Source organism: Juglans regia, chromosome 8, assembly GCF_001411555.2.
Source record: "Juglans regia cultivar Chandler chromosome 8, Walnut 2.0, whole genome shotgun sequence".
Classification (NCBI taxonomy): Eukaryota; Viridiplantae; Streptophyta; class Magnoliopsida; order Fagales; family Juglandaceae; genus Juglans; species Juglans regia.
Window position 1 is genome coordinate 11,777,354 of NC_049908.1, and position 19,502 is coordinate 11,796,855.

At 33.3% G+C, this 19,502-nt stretch overlaps 2 protein-coding genes and 1 non-coding gene across 3 annotated transcripts; 1 reads left to right on the top strand and 2 right to left on the bottom strand.

Moving 5' to 3' along the window:
* Positions 1–9,227: 9,227 nt before the first annotated feature.
* Positions 9,228–10,874, bottom strand: LOC108981205 (heavy metal-associated isoprenylated plant protein 36-like). Its single transcript, XM_018952303.2, has 3 exons — positions 10,698–10,874; positions 10,550–10,625; positions 9,228–10,372 (listed from the first exon to the last, which is right to left on the bottom strand). Exons 1-3 carry the CDS (start codon positions 10,746–10,748, stop codon positions 9,618–9,620), a joined length of 882 nt encoding a protein of 293 aa, XP_018807848.1. The 5' UTR covers positions 10,749–10,874; the 3' UTR covers positions 9,228–9,617.
* Positions 10,875–14,757: 3,883 nt separating this feature from the next.
* Positions 14,758–18,160, bottom strand: LOC108981207 (dephospho-CoA kinase-like). Its single transcript, XM_018952306.2, has 3 exons — positions 18,022–18,160; positions 16,067–16,212; positions 14,758–15,387 (listed from the first exon to the last, which is right to left on the bottom strand). Exons 1-3 carry the CDS (start codon positions 18,127–18,129, stop codon positions 14,949–14,951), a joined length of 693 nt encoding a protein of 230 aa, XP_018807851.1. The 5' UTR covers positions 18,130–18,160; the 3' UTR covers positions 14,758–14,948.
* Positions 18,161–18,238: 78 nt separating this feature from the next.
* Positions 18,239–18,309, top strand: TRNAG-CCC. Its single transcript has one exon. It is a non-coding gene; the product is annotated as a tRNA-Gly (tRNA).
* Positions 18,310–19,502: the final 1,193 nt, after the last annotated feature.

The window sequence follows — 19,502 nt, forward strand, 5'->3', positions numbered from 1 at the left end:
AAGAGGATGAGGTTCAGGAGGAAGGCTTCACGCAACGTCCTAAACCCCTCAAATATCCAGAGTGGGTATGGGTGTAACCGGTCCGATTTTGGACAAAGCTCGAGACCGAACCAGTGTACACCAATTTTGTATTTTCACGAACCGATACCGCACCAGTTTCGACCTGATTTTTCAGTTTTTAATATATATTAAATTTCTAATCTCTTATACTTATATATATATTAATAAATATAAATATTAGTAATACACTAATACTATTAGTATATAATAATACTATTGGTATAGTACTATTATTAGATTATTATATGTTAGTGATAATATAGTAATTAATATACTAATGTATATTAGTATTACTAATATATTTATCAAAAGGAATATGTTGAGAATTTATTAAGTTAATATATATTTTATATTTAAAACATATGATCAAATAAATGTTCATGTTTAAAATTAAAATTTTATGTTACAAATTATAATATAACATTATTTCATATATAATTATAATTTATAAAAATCATATATAATATAAAAATATTATATATAATATGAAAATTAATTAAAGATATTTAAATATGCTAACTGATCCGGTCCGGTCCTAGAAAACATAAAACTGAGACCTGACCCGTTATGACTGGTTTGAAAAATGGACGAACCGGTCCCAAACCGAACCAACCAATCAGGACCCATTTTCAGTTTTCTGGTTTAATTTTACAGCCCTAAGAAACGGGGTCCAAGAATCTGAGAAAAGATCTTAATATCGTTAACGGAGGATTCATTAAACTCAACAACATAAATATTATTAGGCAATACGAAAAAATTAAACTTACGTAATTTGTTTCAGCTTCGAGACTGGTCCAAACACCATTGCAATTTGTATACAATTTAACATACAATTGGGTCAGATTATAGTCAGTAGAACTATCTTATTTATGCAAAAGGAAAATATATGTTACAATTTCAATCACAAATGTTGATATGTTAAATGAGAACTAGTATAACGTTACTAATTTCTTTGATAGTAGATGAAAAGATCTAGAATAGCATGATGGTGTATTGTTAGATTTGCTTTATTAACAATACTTCGTTGCTATAAGTAAAGAACCAACATGATTACTATTTTGTTTCATGCATCTAATATATAGCATAATGAAATATAGCAGCAAAATTACTTACTTAATATGCCGGATCTTCAAATATATTACAAATTTTCTCACATTCGTTTGGGTGCATGTCTTGGAATGGGTTATGAGGCGCTTTTGTTGCACTATTAAACTTTTGATAATGTGCCTAGCATCTACCTTTGTACTTACAAAATGCATTCTCCATCAGCTCATAAACCGTTACTCGATTCTCTCGTCAGCCAAAATTAAATTCAAATTCATCCTTACAAGAATTAGGAATGAGAAGAACAAAAACAAACTACTTATGAATTAAATAATAATTGAATAAAATTGTTTTATAAGTAACTATTACCCTTCAACGAGCTTTGATGTGGTCTTTCACATCTTGGGGAACCTTGGCCCAGGAGGATGTAGTCATTGGAGCATATGTTCGGGTAAGGATATCACCAAAGGAAACAAACCAAGCTGTCGTATCCCTAGAGCCACTAGTTGATCATCAAGAATATCAACTTTATTTTTTCCCGCTTTCCATACTTTCTCTATGCAGACTCCTCTGGTAGCACGTCAATCTCGACAATGACTTACAACAACTATAAAATAATTAAAGTATAATATAAAATAATTCATTTATTTATAAAACACTATTACTTAAATATCATTACATAAACTCAAGTTTCCATCTAACATACATTGTTCTGCGTTTGGTGATGTTGGCCCACTATCCATGGCAGGCGAACCAATTGGGGAGTCAGTATTCGATGAAGATGGCAAAGACTTGCTTTGTGTTTGAAAAATATAGCTGTTTATAATATTGATAAATTATTATTCACAAAAATATTATTGAAACAAGATAACCATACTTATGTATAAATAACTATCATTTACCGTCAGTTTCTCTAGAACAATCACCCTCATCCTCACTAGATATTTAAGTTGACTCACGCAAGTCTCCATCAATTACTTTTAGTTCAATATCTTCTCTACGTAGTGGAACATGTCATATTGACTGAGATTAATAAATAAATTGATGTATGTTTCATTTTCTTGATATGCTTCTTCATTTGTTGGACCATCAAATTCTTCATGTTATCCCTCCACCCCTGAAATGTAATTATAAATATTTTTTGGTGCAAACTTCTGTACCACTCGCCATGAGTTTCCATACTCTGGATCATTCAAATAAAAAACTTGATTTACTTAGCAAGCGAGAATGAAATGATCATTTTCATACCATGTGCAAGATGTACTGACACTCATAAAGTATTCATCATTACACACTTTCAAGTTAGGATTTGAAGCATCTCACCAATTATACTTAAACAACCAAACTATATGTTCCCCTAAGTACTTTAACACAATGATATCTAGGACGACTATGTAAAATTTAATATTCTCCTCCTTATGGCTTCATTCGATAACGAACTCACGATTTTGAGTTTTTCTATATCATTTTTTGTCAGTCATGTGAAATCTATACCTACGCACAAAATATGCTGAGTATTGAATGGCCGCCTAGATGGACCACGTGCCAAAGTATACAATTCACTTGAGATTTGTGATGAATTATCATTATATCTCATACAACCTACATTAATAAGTTAATTTCGATTAATATAACGTTAAATAGGAAAAAAAAATCTATTTTAGTGGTTCGAAATTTGTAGAGAGTAAGACACTGATTAGTAATATCATCTGTTCAAACCAAGCATTCTGCATGCTTCTTTTCTAGATCAGTTACACCATCCCTTCGAAGTTGATGAAAGTGTTCGCTGCACATGTTAAAATATTGTTTAATCCACATCAATTATATAATCTTCCAGGACTTTAAGTTATTTTTATAAGCACAAATCATCACTAACCTCAAGTATTTGTTAATCTTTGCACAGTTATTCAATATATACCATCGAGTTCTGTCAAACTCTCGTTCACATCAATTGTAGCCCCTTGTGCACCTATGGGATGTACACCTTGAGAAAACATGGAGAATGATGATGTAATTCTCAAATGTCCACATTTATAATTTCATTTTGGTCGTGAGAATCGAGTATCAACCCCACGGAAATATATAGAACAAAATGCATGTCATTCATAATCAATGTATGACTCAGCAATTGAACCTTCCAGACTAGCCTTATTCTCCACGGATCGCTTAAATTTTCCTATAAATCATTCAATAGGATACATTCATATATACTGGACCAAGCTAGTATCTAAAGCCTCACGAGGTAGGTGCACAATCAAGTGAATAATTACATCAAAGAATGATGGTGGATACAAACTTTCCAACTTGCACAATATAACTGTAATGTCAGTTTGCATAATTACTAATGCATCAACTTTGAACGTTCTACTGTAAATGTTCTTGAAAAAATGTCATAATTTTGTCAATGCTGCAAATGATCGTCCTTATAAGTAATTGGTCTTTTATTAATTTTTTTTTGTAAGTTATTATAATAATCTAATAGTGATCTATGCCACAAATTTCTATTTTTTTTTGTTTTTGTTTTTATGGAGTAATTGGTCTTTTATTAATTTTTTTGTAAGTTGTTTTTATGTGTTAATAGTGATTTATGCAATTAATTTCTATTTGAGTCTCTCTATAAGAGATTGGCCTTTTATTCCTTTTTTTTTTATAATTTATTATAATAATCTATAGTGATTTACACAAATATCCAACTTCAGAAATAACTCAATTTCACAAATATCCAACTTCACAAATATTAAACTTCACAAATATTAAACTTCACATATATGATAATTTTCACAAATATTATGCTATATATGCTAAACATACTTGTATAATTGAGTCTGAAATTTTTTTTCTAACAAATACTATACCGAATACTTAAATTAAATTTCACAAACACAAGTATTATAACTTCATAACATACTAAGTCCCCAAATGTTAGAAACTCTACAACTTCATTTCAACAATATATTTTATAATAAAACCCCTCACAACTTCATTTACAAATATACAACTCCAATTATGTAACTCCATAACAATAAATCACACTACATTCCAACAAATTTCTATAAATTTGAAATCCCCTAAATTTCATAAAAAATTCAAATCTCCTAAATTTAATCACAAATTTGAAATATACAATCAAAATAACAAAAGCTAACCAAACCTTTCCTCAAAGGCATGCAATCCAAACAATTCTCCAAATGCCCAAAACCTATATATGAAAAGTCAATAGAATTGGAGAGAAATAAACAAGTAATCACTGACTAAGGTTAGAAAGAAATGAACAACTAAATATACAAAATTCCATAATAATTCAAAACCCATTATTGGAGTAAAAAAAAAATATAAACCTCAAAAGAGTTGCACATTATCAGCACAAAAATACCAAGTTTGAAACACTCTCTCTAGGATGAACTCTCTCTCTCTCTCTCTCTCTCTCTCTCTCTCTCTCTCTCTCTCTATCTATCCCTCACTCTCGGCCTTCCCCTTTATCCTCCATCTGCCTCTTTGAATAAAACTCTCAAATGTTTTTTTCCCCATGATGAAAGTCAGGGGCAACTTAAGTTTAATGTCCATGTTCAAACGCTTATTTACGCATTCGATGCAAAATTTTAGATGACACCTATCTTCCGCGAGCTTAATTTCAACCAGAAACCTTTCGAATGAATTATGTTATGTTTGAACGACATTAAATGAATATTCCTTAGTATATTCCCTCAAATGTATGTGTTAATTAAAGGGAAATCTTTCGGCATATGTGACCTTGTCTAACCCACGTAGGCAAGTGCATTCGAATGATTCAATATCCCATTCGAATGGCGAAAGTTTCCATTAAATAGTGATTTATGCAAGCAATGGATGTTGTCAATTTTTCCTGCCAATCCTTATGGCAAACCATTCCGTTCGAATGCTAGCATACTGCAGTAGCATATCCATTCGAATAGATTCTTACACCGTTTGAGTAGTATAATATACCATTCAAATGGAATATTTTTTCTTTCTTTTCATTTTATATGCATAATATAGTATAGTATATTATAAGTTATATATAATTATAATATAACTATGACTATACTATATATATATATATATATATATATAACTACTATGTATGTTATAGTATAGTTATCTTATAACTAGTATATTATGTTATAGTATAATATAAGTAATATAATATATATTATATCTAGAATATTATAACTAGTATTATTATAAGTATTATAGTATATTATACTATTGTATAATATAAATATACTATACTATAAATTACAATATATGCAATTAGAGTATAAATTGTTCAATCAAAGTATACACACGTTTGAACAAAGTATACGCATATTTGAACATATCTAGGTCCTTTACCGTTCGAATGCTCACCGTTTGTTCGAACGGTTAAAGTCCCACTATAGACCATTTGAAGGTAATTAGTTACATATTAAAATAGTTTATATGCATGTTTGAACATATCTGGGTCCTCGACAAAAATGAATCGTCGTAGTTTATTTTGGAAGTTTCATGCATCAACGATTCAAACATGATATTTTTTTTTTTTCCGAATTGATAAAAAGCTTCTATATCACGTTTGAACAATATAACATTATGTTCAAATGTACATGGAGTTTCATGAGTCAACCGTTCGAACGGTTACAGATGGTTCGAACACCTAAAATAGTTCTAATAAACCGTTCAAACTGAAAAATACTAGTTCGAAAGTGACTATTTCGAGACATAAGACCCATTTTTCGATTCGAACAGTTCATTTTTACAAACATTGTTCAAAGCCACCATCGTCATTCGCCACCACTCTCTACTGTAGACTGACTATTGGCTGCTATTTAAGAGGTACGGTCTCTCATCCTTGTTTCTATAGGCTTGAAAGTTGAAACTAGGGTTATTGTGTGTTGAAAATGGAGTTTGGATTTTGAATTGGATCCAACTTACTTGTGTTGTTTTTCGGTCACCACACATGGCGTTTGGCTGTAGAAATGATGGAGTAAGGTCTAAACTTTACTCCATGTTGGTTTGTATGCTTAAAACCAATGATTCTTGATGAATCGTTGGTTTTACACATGGCCAAGTCAACTCAGCCATTGATGTTCATGGTAGAGGTACCATTGTTCGAACAGCTTCAAAGATGTTTGAATAGTTTTTTGCTGAATAGTCATTTTCTAGTTGAAACTTGTAACCATAAGTTCGAACGTGAAGAACTGAGTTAAATATTCGTTCAAATCAATTCGACTAAGCTCGAACAGATAAACAATAGTTCGAATGATATCTCATACACGACTCATGGTCATATGATGATGTTGCTCAAACTATATATTTATTTGTTTGAATGAACTTAAACAGTTCGAACATGACCTCGTAGTTGTTTAAACATTAAACGATTTTATTTAATGTTCGAATAGGTTAAATGTTAGTGCAAACTGTATATTTTTTATTTGAACTGTACTCTGTATAACATAATTATAACTTTCTATTTTATTTATGTTGTTTATTTGTTTTATGAACAATGAATTAATGACCTACGTTGGAAGAAACCGTGGGAGAGAGGGGCAACCTAGCGATGAAGCTAGAGAGCCAAAGAGGCCGATATCGGTTGAGCAGGAGATCATTACTGAAGACTTTCACGATTTTGTTTAGGAGGAAATGAGATTGTCTTCCACAATCAACGATAGAGGATGGAGCCCGATCTGTGAGTAGAAGGGGTGGCCTATCCTGATATGGTCGGTGAGTTTTATCAGGCCATATGGAAGATTAAGGCTGATGAGGACTCGTTCACATTTATTATTCGGGGAGTCAGTTTGACTATCTCAGCCAATAGTATTGCTGAGTTTCTAGAGGTCCCCCGTGTGATGGGTGCATACCTTGCACAACAACCAGTTATAGGGATAGACTGTGAAGATGCCATCGAGGATGAGGCGCCAGCAAACGACAGTCCAGCACATGATGAGATTTGTCTATTGATGCATAACGATTCGGCTTCTCCATATGATGGCAAAAAGGTGATCAAATAGGTTGATTGTCAAGCCTTTTTTAGCATGCTGAATTTGATTGTCTCACACAATATCAATCCGAGGAAACATAAGACATATTTTGACACTGAGTGGGCTTGATTTATGTTACGGATAGCACGAGGAGAGCCGATTAATTTGTCTTTATACTCCCTCATCTGCACTCGATTTGAATCACAGTATTTGACTAGAGGTAGTCCACGGTATGCATTAATGATCTCCAGCCTTTTAGTTAATTTGGAGGTTGATGTGCTATTGACAGAGCAGAGGCAACCACAGATTGAGCCCCTTAACAAAATCACTTTCAACGAGAGCAAGGACCACTTGCAGAAGGCTCACATTAATGTTACAGTGGCACATGGTATTGGCATGGAGCATGATCCACCTCCTACAGATGCCGGTGTTGGTACAAAGGCTGCATTGATTATTACAAGGGAGATGCGATTCTTGCTCGAGGAGCATTGCGCACTTTTAATCCAGGACATAGAGAGGATCGTGGAGAGGATCACTTCGCCCATTATGGTTCGATTGCGAGAGATTGAGGGAGACATTATTGTGATGCAAGAGGACTTGGATAATCTTACATAGTAGTGTTATTTTGTATCGAGCTTTTTGTTTTGTATCGAACATTGTTACTTTAATTTCTATATTGTTTATATATATATATATATATATATATATAGCTACTTATTTGTTATCAAAAATCAATTTTCTTATTTTACTTACCATTTGGCAATATAAGAAATGACTTTTCTTGGAAGGATTTTTGTTTTAATTGCATATTTTTATTTACCATAAAAAACCATTAATTAATTTTTAAATTAATTATATAAATTTCTATGATGACATATATGAGACTTTTTAATTTACTATAATAATAAATCTGTATAGGTAGATTTTTCATCTTTTAAAAATGATAATTAATAATGTCTTTGAATGTCTTTTAATAAATTTTTATAACTAAATTTATTTCAATTGTCTACGTCACAATTCGAACCAATATTATGAGTGTTCAAACTGTTTATAAATCTGTTTGAATGAGATAGCTAGCATCGTCTGCCAAATTTATTTATAACTTTTTACCAAGAAAATTGTTCGAATGATTGGCTCTACATTCAAATAGAAAATCCCATACCGTCAAACCGTCTCAAACTCTGTTCGAACGAAATCTAATATTCGAACGGTTTCTAACTCTCTCCCACCACAATTGTGTATAATTTCCCACCATGAATATTGGTCAAACAATTGTGTCAACATTCGAATGTGAAATACCATACCGTTTAAATGAGTTTGGAACCTTTCAAACGGTTTTCTTTTTTGAGACTATGTTTTGTCCTAGAAACTCTTGTTCCAACAAATAATATAAAATCGATTCCATATTTTGAGACGAAATTTAATTTTCATATCAAATAATTACTTATTTTTTTTAGATATTGTGGCTACTAATAAATATAGATTTTAACTTCAATGTGAAATTATGCTAATAAAGTCAAATGAATTTTGTGTGTTAGTTAAACCAATTTATATGAAACAAGTTTAAATAAATTGTATCTTGTTGAACTAGTTATAATTAATTTTTAAACGAATGATATGACACGAGACAAACACGACTTGAAAACATATTTGCCATCCCAACTTTTTGCCCAGTATATATAATATATATATATAGAGAATTTTTTTTTTCCTCATTATTCACTATTTTCTACCGAACACCCAACATTCTATAAAAAATATTTTAATATCTTATGATAAACACTCTCATATCTTATGAAAGAGTTATAAGTATAGGGTGTAAGAGAGAATAGTAATTGATATATAATAAATTATATATATACGTATATACGTGTATATATATATATTATATGTACGTACGTGTATAATACATATATATATATATATTATATTCATATGGGTGTGTGTATATGAGTGTTTGACCCACCAGATTTTTCCAACAAAAAGCTCGACAAAGAAAAAGTAAGCGACTGAAAAAGGCGTTCTTAGGTACGTACTAGTTTGTCCCCATGCAGCCAGATCAGACAACTGTACGTAGACAACTGTACGTATAGATAATCTCACACTGAAATCAAAAGAAATTGACAAACTAATTAAAGATCGATGTTCTTATAGTTGGCTTTTTTTAAGATCATGACTTTAAACAAACAAATATATATTTCGGAAACAACCAAAAATATAAAGAAAATCTAGAACTTGGTCCTACAAACAACCAAAAATTACAAAGTATTGCCTTAATCTTTATAAAGCAAACCCAAGCTCACAGTTTATTAATAAAGTTGAATAAACTCAAACCCCACTAATTAAATTAATAATAAACAAGCCCTGATCTCTTATTCTTTTTTACACTATTATTATTATTATTATATATCTTCTTCTAATAATAATCTTAGTGCATCGATCTTTACAAAATTTACTCCTTAATTCACGATCACGTACGTACGTACACAATTGAGCATGAATGATTACGGCCGTCCGATCCTCATAAGTACATGATGATCACATGAGTGAGCATAGAGATTGATATTCATGATCATCGTCGACGTGGACCTCCCTGAACGGGTAAGTCTGATAGGATACCAGCGGCGGCGGCGGTGGCTGCTGCCGGTAGATCTCAGGGAGAGAATGTGTATTAGCATGCATGGGATGAGAGGGATGATATGAAGAAGTAATGTCCCTGGGGTAAGTCATGTTGTAACCTATGCCATAGAGTGGAGGGCCGGGATAGTTCATTACCGGTGGAAACGGATACATCTGCGGACGTTGAGGGCTGAGATTCATCGCAGGGATCGATGGGGCGCCCCGATGATCATCATGGGGACCCGCCGGAGTTACAGTACTGCCTGCCTGTGCATCGCCGGAATTCTGATCACCGCCGTCGTTGGTGCTGGAATTACCGCTTGCCCCACCTTTCTTCTTCTTCTTCTTTTTCTTCTTTTTCTCTCCTTCTCCACCGTTACCAACAGCCTCTTCATTTTCACCTTCGTCGTCTTCATCTATCTCTCCACCACCTTCAGTAGAACTCTTGTGATCTTTAGTGTCATTGCTATTTTCTTCAATATTTGTCTGATCAATATCCTTGATCTGCTTCTCGTTCTTCTTTTGTTTTCCTGCAGGCTTCTCTTTGATCTTCTCAGGCAAAAGCTCAGCTTGTTTTCCTGATCTCAGGAGCTTCTTGATCAAAGTATCTGCGTCCACGTTGCCATTCACTGTAACCTTTTGCTGCTGAATATCCACAGTGGTCGTATAAACACCTGAAAACATATTTATATTCAGGGATATACAAAAGTAGTGGAGAAAGTCACACCAAAAGTTGTGTGTAAACCTAATCATATAGCATAGATTCAAACGCACGCTTGGAGATGGACATGACAGACACATCACACTTGTAATTAGTACTATCTAGATGATCAGTACTCAGGCAAACACACCTTCAATGCTTTGAAGAACTTTCTTGACTTTCTTCTTGCAGCCTTCGCAGTGGATTAAGACTTTCAAGACCCATGTCTGAAAAAATGGAAGATTTTAGAAAAGAAGTATTACATGTATAGACAGAGAGCTAGAAATAACTTTGATTACCTTGTATTTCAAGGTTCCTGCAGGGACTTCTTCAGGTGGTTTGGTTGCCATGATCACCGAGAGAGAGAGATCAGAGAGAGCAAAGGGTAATTGAGAGCGTGTGAGGAAAGTTTCAAGGGGAAGTAAAATAGGCGGAGAAAAAGCAAGAGCATGCACTTGGGTGTGGACGCCGCATCATCCTCCACATCTAAAGGAAACAAATACCTCAATATTTCTGTGACACGTCATGATCAGTAGAGTCACGCGACATATCGAGTACGCACGTGAAATCGAAATCTGTTTTTCTATTAGAAAATAAATCCATATTTAAAAATAATTATTATTTTTATTTAAAAGAGAGCCACAGTTCAAGTTTAATGAAAAAGTATTCTGAATTTGAGTAACGAAATATTCTCAAGTATGGTGTGAATAGTAATAAAAAAATAATAATAGAATATTAAATAATAATAAAAAATTATTAAATAATAATAATAAAATAATAAATAATAGTAATGTATTCTGAAAATTCTAGTACCAAAAGTAAACCTAAAACTTTTATTCAAATAACATGTAAAACCAAATTTTAACAAAAATAACTTAAGACATCTTATATTTTTCGTAGATATATAAATATATCATGAATGCATGCATATATATTAATGTAACAAACGATTATTGAGGTCTACCACTCTAAATAGTAAATAGAGTTTTCTTAGAGCACCAGTTATGGGCTCAACAAAGCTAAATTATAGTCAAAGAATAGCTAAAGTGCAAGATAATGTGCTACAATTGGCTCAACAAATCAACAGTGATTTTAACTTCAAGTTAAATCACTAGCCAAATTTGTTGAGCCAAAGGAGCTAGCCAAATAATTTTTTTAGACTAAAATATTCACTTGAGTTGAAGTGAATAATATTATTGAGAAAATGTTATGTTTTATAGTGAAATAATATAACCGTTGAAGAAATATATCCGTTAGAGAAATATAAGTTAAAAAAGTATATCATTTGAAGAAATATAACCATTGAAATAATATGAACGTTAGAAAATTAATAGGTAGTTTTTTAACAACGAATAAATATTTAAATTACAATTATAACTAAAATAAATGAAAAGTTCAAAATTAATATTTTATTAAAACAGTAAAAAATTTATTAAGCCTGTTATTTGATAATGATAAAAAGTAGTTAGCTAAATTTGTAAAAATGAACTTCTTAATCAAATTCTGCCTAAAGTTTGTCGAGGCCATGACTAACGCTCTTAGTGCGTAAGTGATGAGTAAAATGTGGGCTCCAATTTTCATTCTTTTGGGGGTCATATTCCTTTCTGACAAGATCAGAAATATCAGTAAGGGTAGCATTATAGACTCAAAACAGGTATATATGGACCCATCCACCCTAATTTTCGATTCTAATGCATTTTATTTTTATTTAATTTTTTAAATGTTTTAAAAAATTACTACATTTGTATATTTTTATAGAAATATGTTTAAAAAATATTTTTTTACAAAAAAATCAGATTGCACCAGCGAGAGCGGTAAGAGCTGCGCGGCACAGGAGAAGTCATTTTCCATTACCATACAGTAAATCCAAGGTTAATCCACGTTTTTTAATATAGAGAGGTTTCATATATGTAAATATAGATGTTGTTATTGGAAAATAACAATATATAAATAGTATCTATTTAATATTTTAGTTATTTTAGATTATGTTAACTAATAAAATAGCCAAAAAAATACTGTGTTTTACAAGAAATGAATGTTTCTCTTTTTCGCTTGAAGTGAAGTGGATTCCTTTCCCCTTCCAGGTTCACTTACAATTACTGACAATGTAATTGAACTCTGGTTCACTCTAGCAATATATCCTCAATTTGAAAAGTGTTTCATCTCATCTCATCTTTTTTAAAACCGATCAAAATTAGTTTGGTTCTAATTTTTCTTTTTCTAAAATTAGACCAGACCAAACCGGACCGGTTCATATATATAATATAATTTTTTATATTGTATATAATTTTTATATATAATATATAGTTATATATAAAATAATTTTGTATTATATGATAAATTACTAATTAATATAATATTAAAATTTAAAATCTTATATCACTATAGTCTATTGTATTAATAGTTATACTAATACTATATCACTATAATCTATAATATATCACTATAGTCTATAAGATAATATACTACAATATATTATCACTATAGTATTATATACTATAATATACTATTATATAATATAGTATATTAAAACTGAAAAACCAGACTGAACCGGTAAAACCGGAAGCACTGAAAAACCAGACCGAACCGGACTGGTTACACCCCTACTATTTGAGAGTTAAATTGGCATTAAACAAGTAATGCCCCCATTAAATACCAAAAGTCATGAATCACATGCATTCTATCCACAAGTGATGAAGTTTTTCAATCCCAAAGGGCACCCAACGCATGGCTAATGAAAAGACCAAACTGAAGAGATTTGAATCTGGCAAGGAAGAGGTCTTCCAGCTTAATCCAGCACACTATTTACAGGCTTATAAAATTGTTTGATTAATGGTGAGGTGCATTTGGTTTTCTTCCTGTTGTGCCTTTATCATCAAATCTAAAACTAAACACTTCATAATTAATGCTTGCAGTATTTTGCTTCGCATTTCCCATTAAGATACAGCCAATTTCCATCAACCATGTAACTCTTCCATATATTTCAAATTAAAAACAAGAAGCTGAAATAGCAAGTAGCTAGTAAAAAGCAAATTCGGTTATATACTTCCCTAACTGTAGACTAATGCAAGACAATCAGCATTTCAATGAAATAGCAAGTTGCTAACCGGTTACACATGCCAGGAGATCAGCTTATAAAATCAAAAGGCAAAAGCATGATATGTGTGTCCCTGTAGTGGAAGAAGTTATCCAGGAGAGAGAGGACAAAAGGATTATCAGAAAGAAAGTGGGCACTTTTAATGGAAAGATTAAACATTTATTGCAGATGGCATTTTGTATACCTTTGGCTAAGATCAAGTGTAGAGATTGTATTTAATATAGGTATACAAATTCCAAGGTGGATACTACAGGGTATTGTAACGTAGCTAATCATGCTTATCTCCCACTTTGAAAAAGCCAATGGTTCCTTCCCCCCTGGCTTTCTAAACTAAGAGTGACTTGTGACAAACTAGGCACTCATAATAGTTCTTGCTCTACCTTCTTCAAGAAAGCAATAATATAATATCCATGATTAGGATAACATACCTCTAATCTGGAAAAGGAGACAATAAACTTTGAAAGACAAAATGATCTTAATGCGGTACAAAACCTCTTTGAATGGACTTGGCTTATCCAGGACTGGACCCCTCTCAGACTTTTAAAAGGTCAAGAAAAAAATAAAACACAAATCAGATGGTTAAATATAATTTTCATCCTGGATATAGCCAATTCAAGCAGCAATCAGAGATAAGTGAGTAAAATCTCATGCATATGAGTGTAAAGTTCCTATATTCATGGAAAAATGATTGCAGTCAAATGACAGTCTCAGATTATGCTCGATGACAGCAGTGGTCAGCGGTAACACAGTGAATGTGACAGCATTAAATAATTTGATGCTATAATTTGACAATCTAATGAATCAAAAAGATGAAAAGGAGGACATTATTGACACACAGCTTAGTTCTCATTACCTAAAAGTATTATTGGTGCCAAACAGAAAAAGTAGTTTTCTCCTCACAACTAATAATCATGTAAATCTTGTGACCAAAGAAAGCCCAGTTAGTTTTTTTAATTAACTCAAGGATAAAGAAATCACAAATGAAACTATAGTAATATGAATTCCACAGGAATCCTTTGGTTTGGGTATTTGAGCTTTCAGCTTTCTCAGCATTCTCTTCCACCATGAGAATTTAGATTTCATTAGCTCCATTGAACAGAACAGGTGCACTACTCCAAAGGGGAGTCTCTTAACATCACAAAAAATGTATGCCTGCCCTTTGGATAGATCGCTTTGGTTGGAATATCTTAGAATCTACAACGAGATTATTGAAAACTTTGAAGATCTGGTAGAGGATATCAAATAAAGATTCGAAAAAGCGATCAGTCTCCAAGAGTCACTGCAAGACTCAAAAGGAAGCCTTTTATTGATAATCTTCCTTCCCAAGAGTAAACTAAAAGTCTTTTCTGTTGCCAACAATTTTTTTTAAATGTAATGCACAAGTTGGTTTATATGAATACATCAGCAAAGATAGACTACAAGAAGTTTGGATAGTTATGATGGCTCCAAACCATTAGCATTGGATCTTTCGGCATATAAGAACACCAACAACAACAGAAACAAAGACTAACAAGGCTCCCTGTCGGGAAAGACCAAACTCAGTCCATGTCAAGGGCTTTGTGACCTCAAATAATACCTTCCTAAAGTTTTCATTCAAGTCCTCTCGTGATCCTGTGTTATCAATCACTATGTCAGCTTTAGTCCTTTTTAAGTCAAGAGACATTTGAGCATTTATCCTGTTTTGAGCATCCTCCTCGCTTGTTCTGTCTCTTTCCATGAGTCGTTTAAGCTGAGTTTCAGGATCAACCCATACAACCATAATGGGCTTCGTCCACTTGTCCATCTTGGCCTCGAACAACAAAGGCACGTCAAGGACAATAACCTTAAAGCCCCTCATCCATAGCTTCACAATTTCCCAGAAGATACCAGAGGATATATAAGGAGCCAATAGCCTATAAGATGATTAGTAACCACAACTCAGAACTAATCGCTCTGCAAGTTCTTTGAAAAAGTAGTTCAAGTTCAACACAAATTTCCGCCAATAAAATGCCAAGAATACGCCATACAATTAGTTTCAATAAAATACGTGTTGAATAGACTCCTTGAAGAAATTAAATACCAGCTAATTTTGAAACTAAACTAGATAACATAAGTTTTCCAGATAATAATTATATTTAATCTACATTTTGAGAACCAAGTTTCATCTCAGACAATCAATCAAATAGTATAGTAGTAAACAACTTGGAATAAAGTTTGATCTACTGAAAATGACAGAGAGAAACACTACAAAATAGGAAGGCCTACCTCGTGTGGTTTATTTTTCGAAGCTGAAAAAAAAAATTACTACTGCACGAAGTCAAAAAGTTTTAACAAGAACCAATGTGGAATGCTGAATGGAACTTATCATGTATTATGGAATGACATCCTTCCATTCTTTTTTCTCACTTGAATGGATTTATGATAGAGCATGGATTTGTGATACCAAATGTATGAACTTTTTTTCCTTTTTACTTGTCAAAAAAAAAAAGAAAAAGAATGGGCGACCTTTTTTATTAGTATTAACTTGGAACCACGTAATCTAAAACATCTTTTACTAAGATCATTTTTGGAGTGCATAGTAAATATCAGTACCGATTAAGAAGTTGGCGCTTTGTAGGATCAGTGAAAACAATTTGACCCAATTTAGGCCTATCAACTTCTCCATTAGCTTGTAAAATGTCCTCTCCAAATGCTGCAACAACCTTTTTCCACCCACCAGTGCCTTTCTTTAGCACATCCTGAAAAAAAAAAGGTCCCATTTAAAGTAGATGCAAAAAGACCAGAAGCCACAAAGTTTGAGACTTGCTAGCAGCTTAAGGCGTAAAGACAGAAAACTGAAAATCCTCAAATCACATCAACACAAAAAAGACTGAATCACTTGCACAATTGATAGGGGTAAGTTAAATATGTGTACCCCGGTAGCTTAGTATAAAAAATTGTTAGAGAGATAAAAAATGAGTCACTGTTGGTGCAAAATGAAAAGCAAGGAAGAAGAAAAAAGACGAATTCAATCATTTATACATATGCTAAATGGGTTCCTGAAGGAAGGAAATTTTGTGAGTAGAAAGAGAGGAAAAATAGTAAACTAGAATAGTAGGAAGGTTGCAATCCAGGGAAAAAAACCAATCAGTTGGACATTCAACACACAAGAACCTGCAGAAGATAGAAACGGAAGATTACATCAGAATGCCCATCAGCAGGTCGCTGGGTTTTCTTCTCAAGTGTTTTCTCTTTAAATTCTCCGGTTATAACCTTGTGGGCCTTTTGTTTTTGTTTTTTTTCTGTTATGCACTAAGGATTATTCATATGGATAAGAATATGTGCATAATAAGATATGATATGAGGATACACCCATCCTCACAAATTTTAGAATACACATATCCAGATACTCTAATTAATTAACATACTCATTAATATTTTCAAACAAGTATTATGCTAATTAGCATTCTGGAAATGTAGAAACCAAATGTTTTTTTTTTAGTTGGCACCGGGTGTCTAGGAACAGCGTTCCAACTAATCCCGGGGGTGAACAAGCGCTCGGCAAGGAGTTTCTCGCAAGTGCACCTCGGAAAATTCAAGGGAAAAATCCCCTGGTCCGATGGCCACTAGAGATTGTTTGCATCCAAGGGGATTTGAACCTTAGACCTGGAGCGAGCATACCCCAGCCCAAGGCCTTTACCACTTGAGCCAACCCCTAGGAGTTAGAAACCAAATGTTAGAAGGTGAGAGATATGTCTGGTTAATAAAACTAATGATGGTTACTGGTTTCTTAGATAGAGCATAAGAGAGAGATAAACAACAAAGGAATATTCTACTGTAAACGGAGCATCCATTTTAGATACAAATCCAATTCAGATATGGCTCTACTAGTTTGACGAATGTAAACTTCTAATTACTATACTTAATTACAAGCATATTTCTTTGTTACTTATTAAAAAAAGTATATTTCTTGTACACTCTACTCCCTGTGAACTTGGGCAAAGGAATTTCTTTGTTACTTATATTACTAAAAACTTATATTACTTATAAAGAAAAGGTATACTTCTTTGTTACTTACTAAAAAAAAGTATATTTCTTTGTTTTCTTATGGAAGAAATTTCCGATTCATGGAAGAAAAAAGTTTCAGTCAGACTTTTAAGTAGAGATCAAACCCTCTAGGGTTTGTTCCAAGTATTATTTTCAGATTTAACGCCTTAAATTCCAAGTTTTTAACTATTAATTTAACATTAAATTATTTAAATTTTAAAATTCGGATTTATCACATGTGATATGCAGAGGATTAATTTTTCTTAAATGTATTACTTAACAAACTTAGAAAATACTCTAAACAGGTAAAATCTAAACCACTTTAACTTTAATGATATTCATTATTCAAGTAAATTACTCTAAGCAAGTACAATCAAAGATACGAGTATTTATACTACAACCATAATTAGTGAGTCCTAATGTATGATGAAGCAATTATGGTCAATCACAAAGCGTAACCTGCGAAGGTTTCCGATCTAATTGCAATTTAATAGGACAAAGAAGGAGAAGAAAAAACATACGCGAGCGATGAGGTCGGCATCGACGACGGGGACGCCATGGGACTTGAAAAGATTGGAGACGGTGCTCTTCCCCGACGAGATCCCACCGGTCAGTCCTACAATTCTCATTCTCTCCTCACCCTCTCAGCTGTTAAGGGGGTTTAGGATTTTTGGAGTAATAAAGGCATATGTATTTTTAATAAGTTTGATATTTAATGCCACAAATCCTACCTAAAAGGCGCATCTAGTGTAGTGGTATCATAGTACCCTCCCACGGTACTGACCGGGGTTCGATTCCCCGGATGCGCATTTTAATTTTTTTCCCCCTTTTATCATTAAATGAAGAAATCGTACTGATCCAAGAAAAATTATCATGCTTTTCGTTTATTACAGTGATCGAAATTTATAATGAATGGAGTGGAGGAGACTATTGATTCGGCATGAAATAGGGCCCAAGTATTAGGGACCCAGGGATCCAAGGCCCAGCTTTCATAAAGAGAGTTACGAATCGTGCTTGGACTCTCTAGTCACCTTGTTTATTAGGGCAAAGAGATCTTTACATTGTGAATACAAATAGAGTGATGATCAAATAATTCCGTGATATTAGGGATAAGTTTTATTATGGCTAAGTCTTAGATGAAGTTGATCAATTAGTAGTACTAATCCAATATTCTCCACGCTTATATATAGAGGCAACATGTAACTCTTTAGACGGATTATTGAACATTCTTAAACTATCACCTCTCGTTTATTATTGACTTAAGCATCGGAAGTGTCTTAGCCACATCATGCTGCCAATTTAACGATTTGCAGGTGAACGGTTACAACCGGTGGTGAGACACTTCCTTTACAATGGCGCCGTATATGGGATCTGTAATCTGTGATTTCAATTTCCCATCGGACTTCAACATGGTTCCCTCATGTCAACTGTGATGCGTTCTCAAGCAACTCGTGACCCAGAAGCAATGCTTGCAGACAGAGAAACATGTTTAGTAGCGACAGAAGAAAAGTTGAAGATGGCGTTGGACGTCATGTAAAACTTGAGGAAAGAGAACGACGAACTAAAGCACCATAATATTGAGCTCAATGATGCTACCATGCCCAACCATAGCAAATAGGGAGAAGGAGAAGCACATAGCAATGAGGAAGTGAATGCGGAGGATGTGGAAAAGAAGAAGCTACATGACGAGCTACGTAGCCTCGCGGGCAAGTACGAGGAGATGGCGAAAAAGATGGGGAGATCTTCCTCGGTGGAACAACTATGAAGCCACACATATTTGCTTTACAAAACAAAAGTAATGGTCGTGCTGCGCCCGCTGAAGTTTAAAGTGCCACAGATAAATATGTATGATGGTCTAAGGACCTAGTAGATCACTTGAAGAATTTCAAGGTGTATATCACACTCCACGATTTCCCAGGTAAAATTGACTGTCGAGCTTTTCCTCTGACCCTGAGGGGAATGGCGAGAGGATGGTTTGGAACACTACAGCTGGGATTGATCG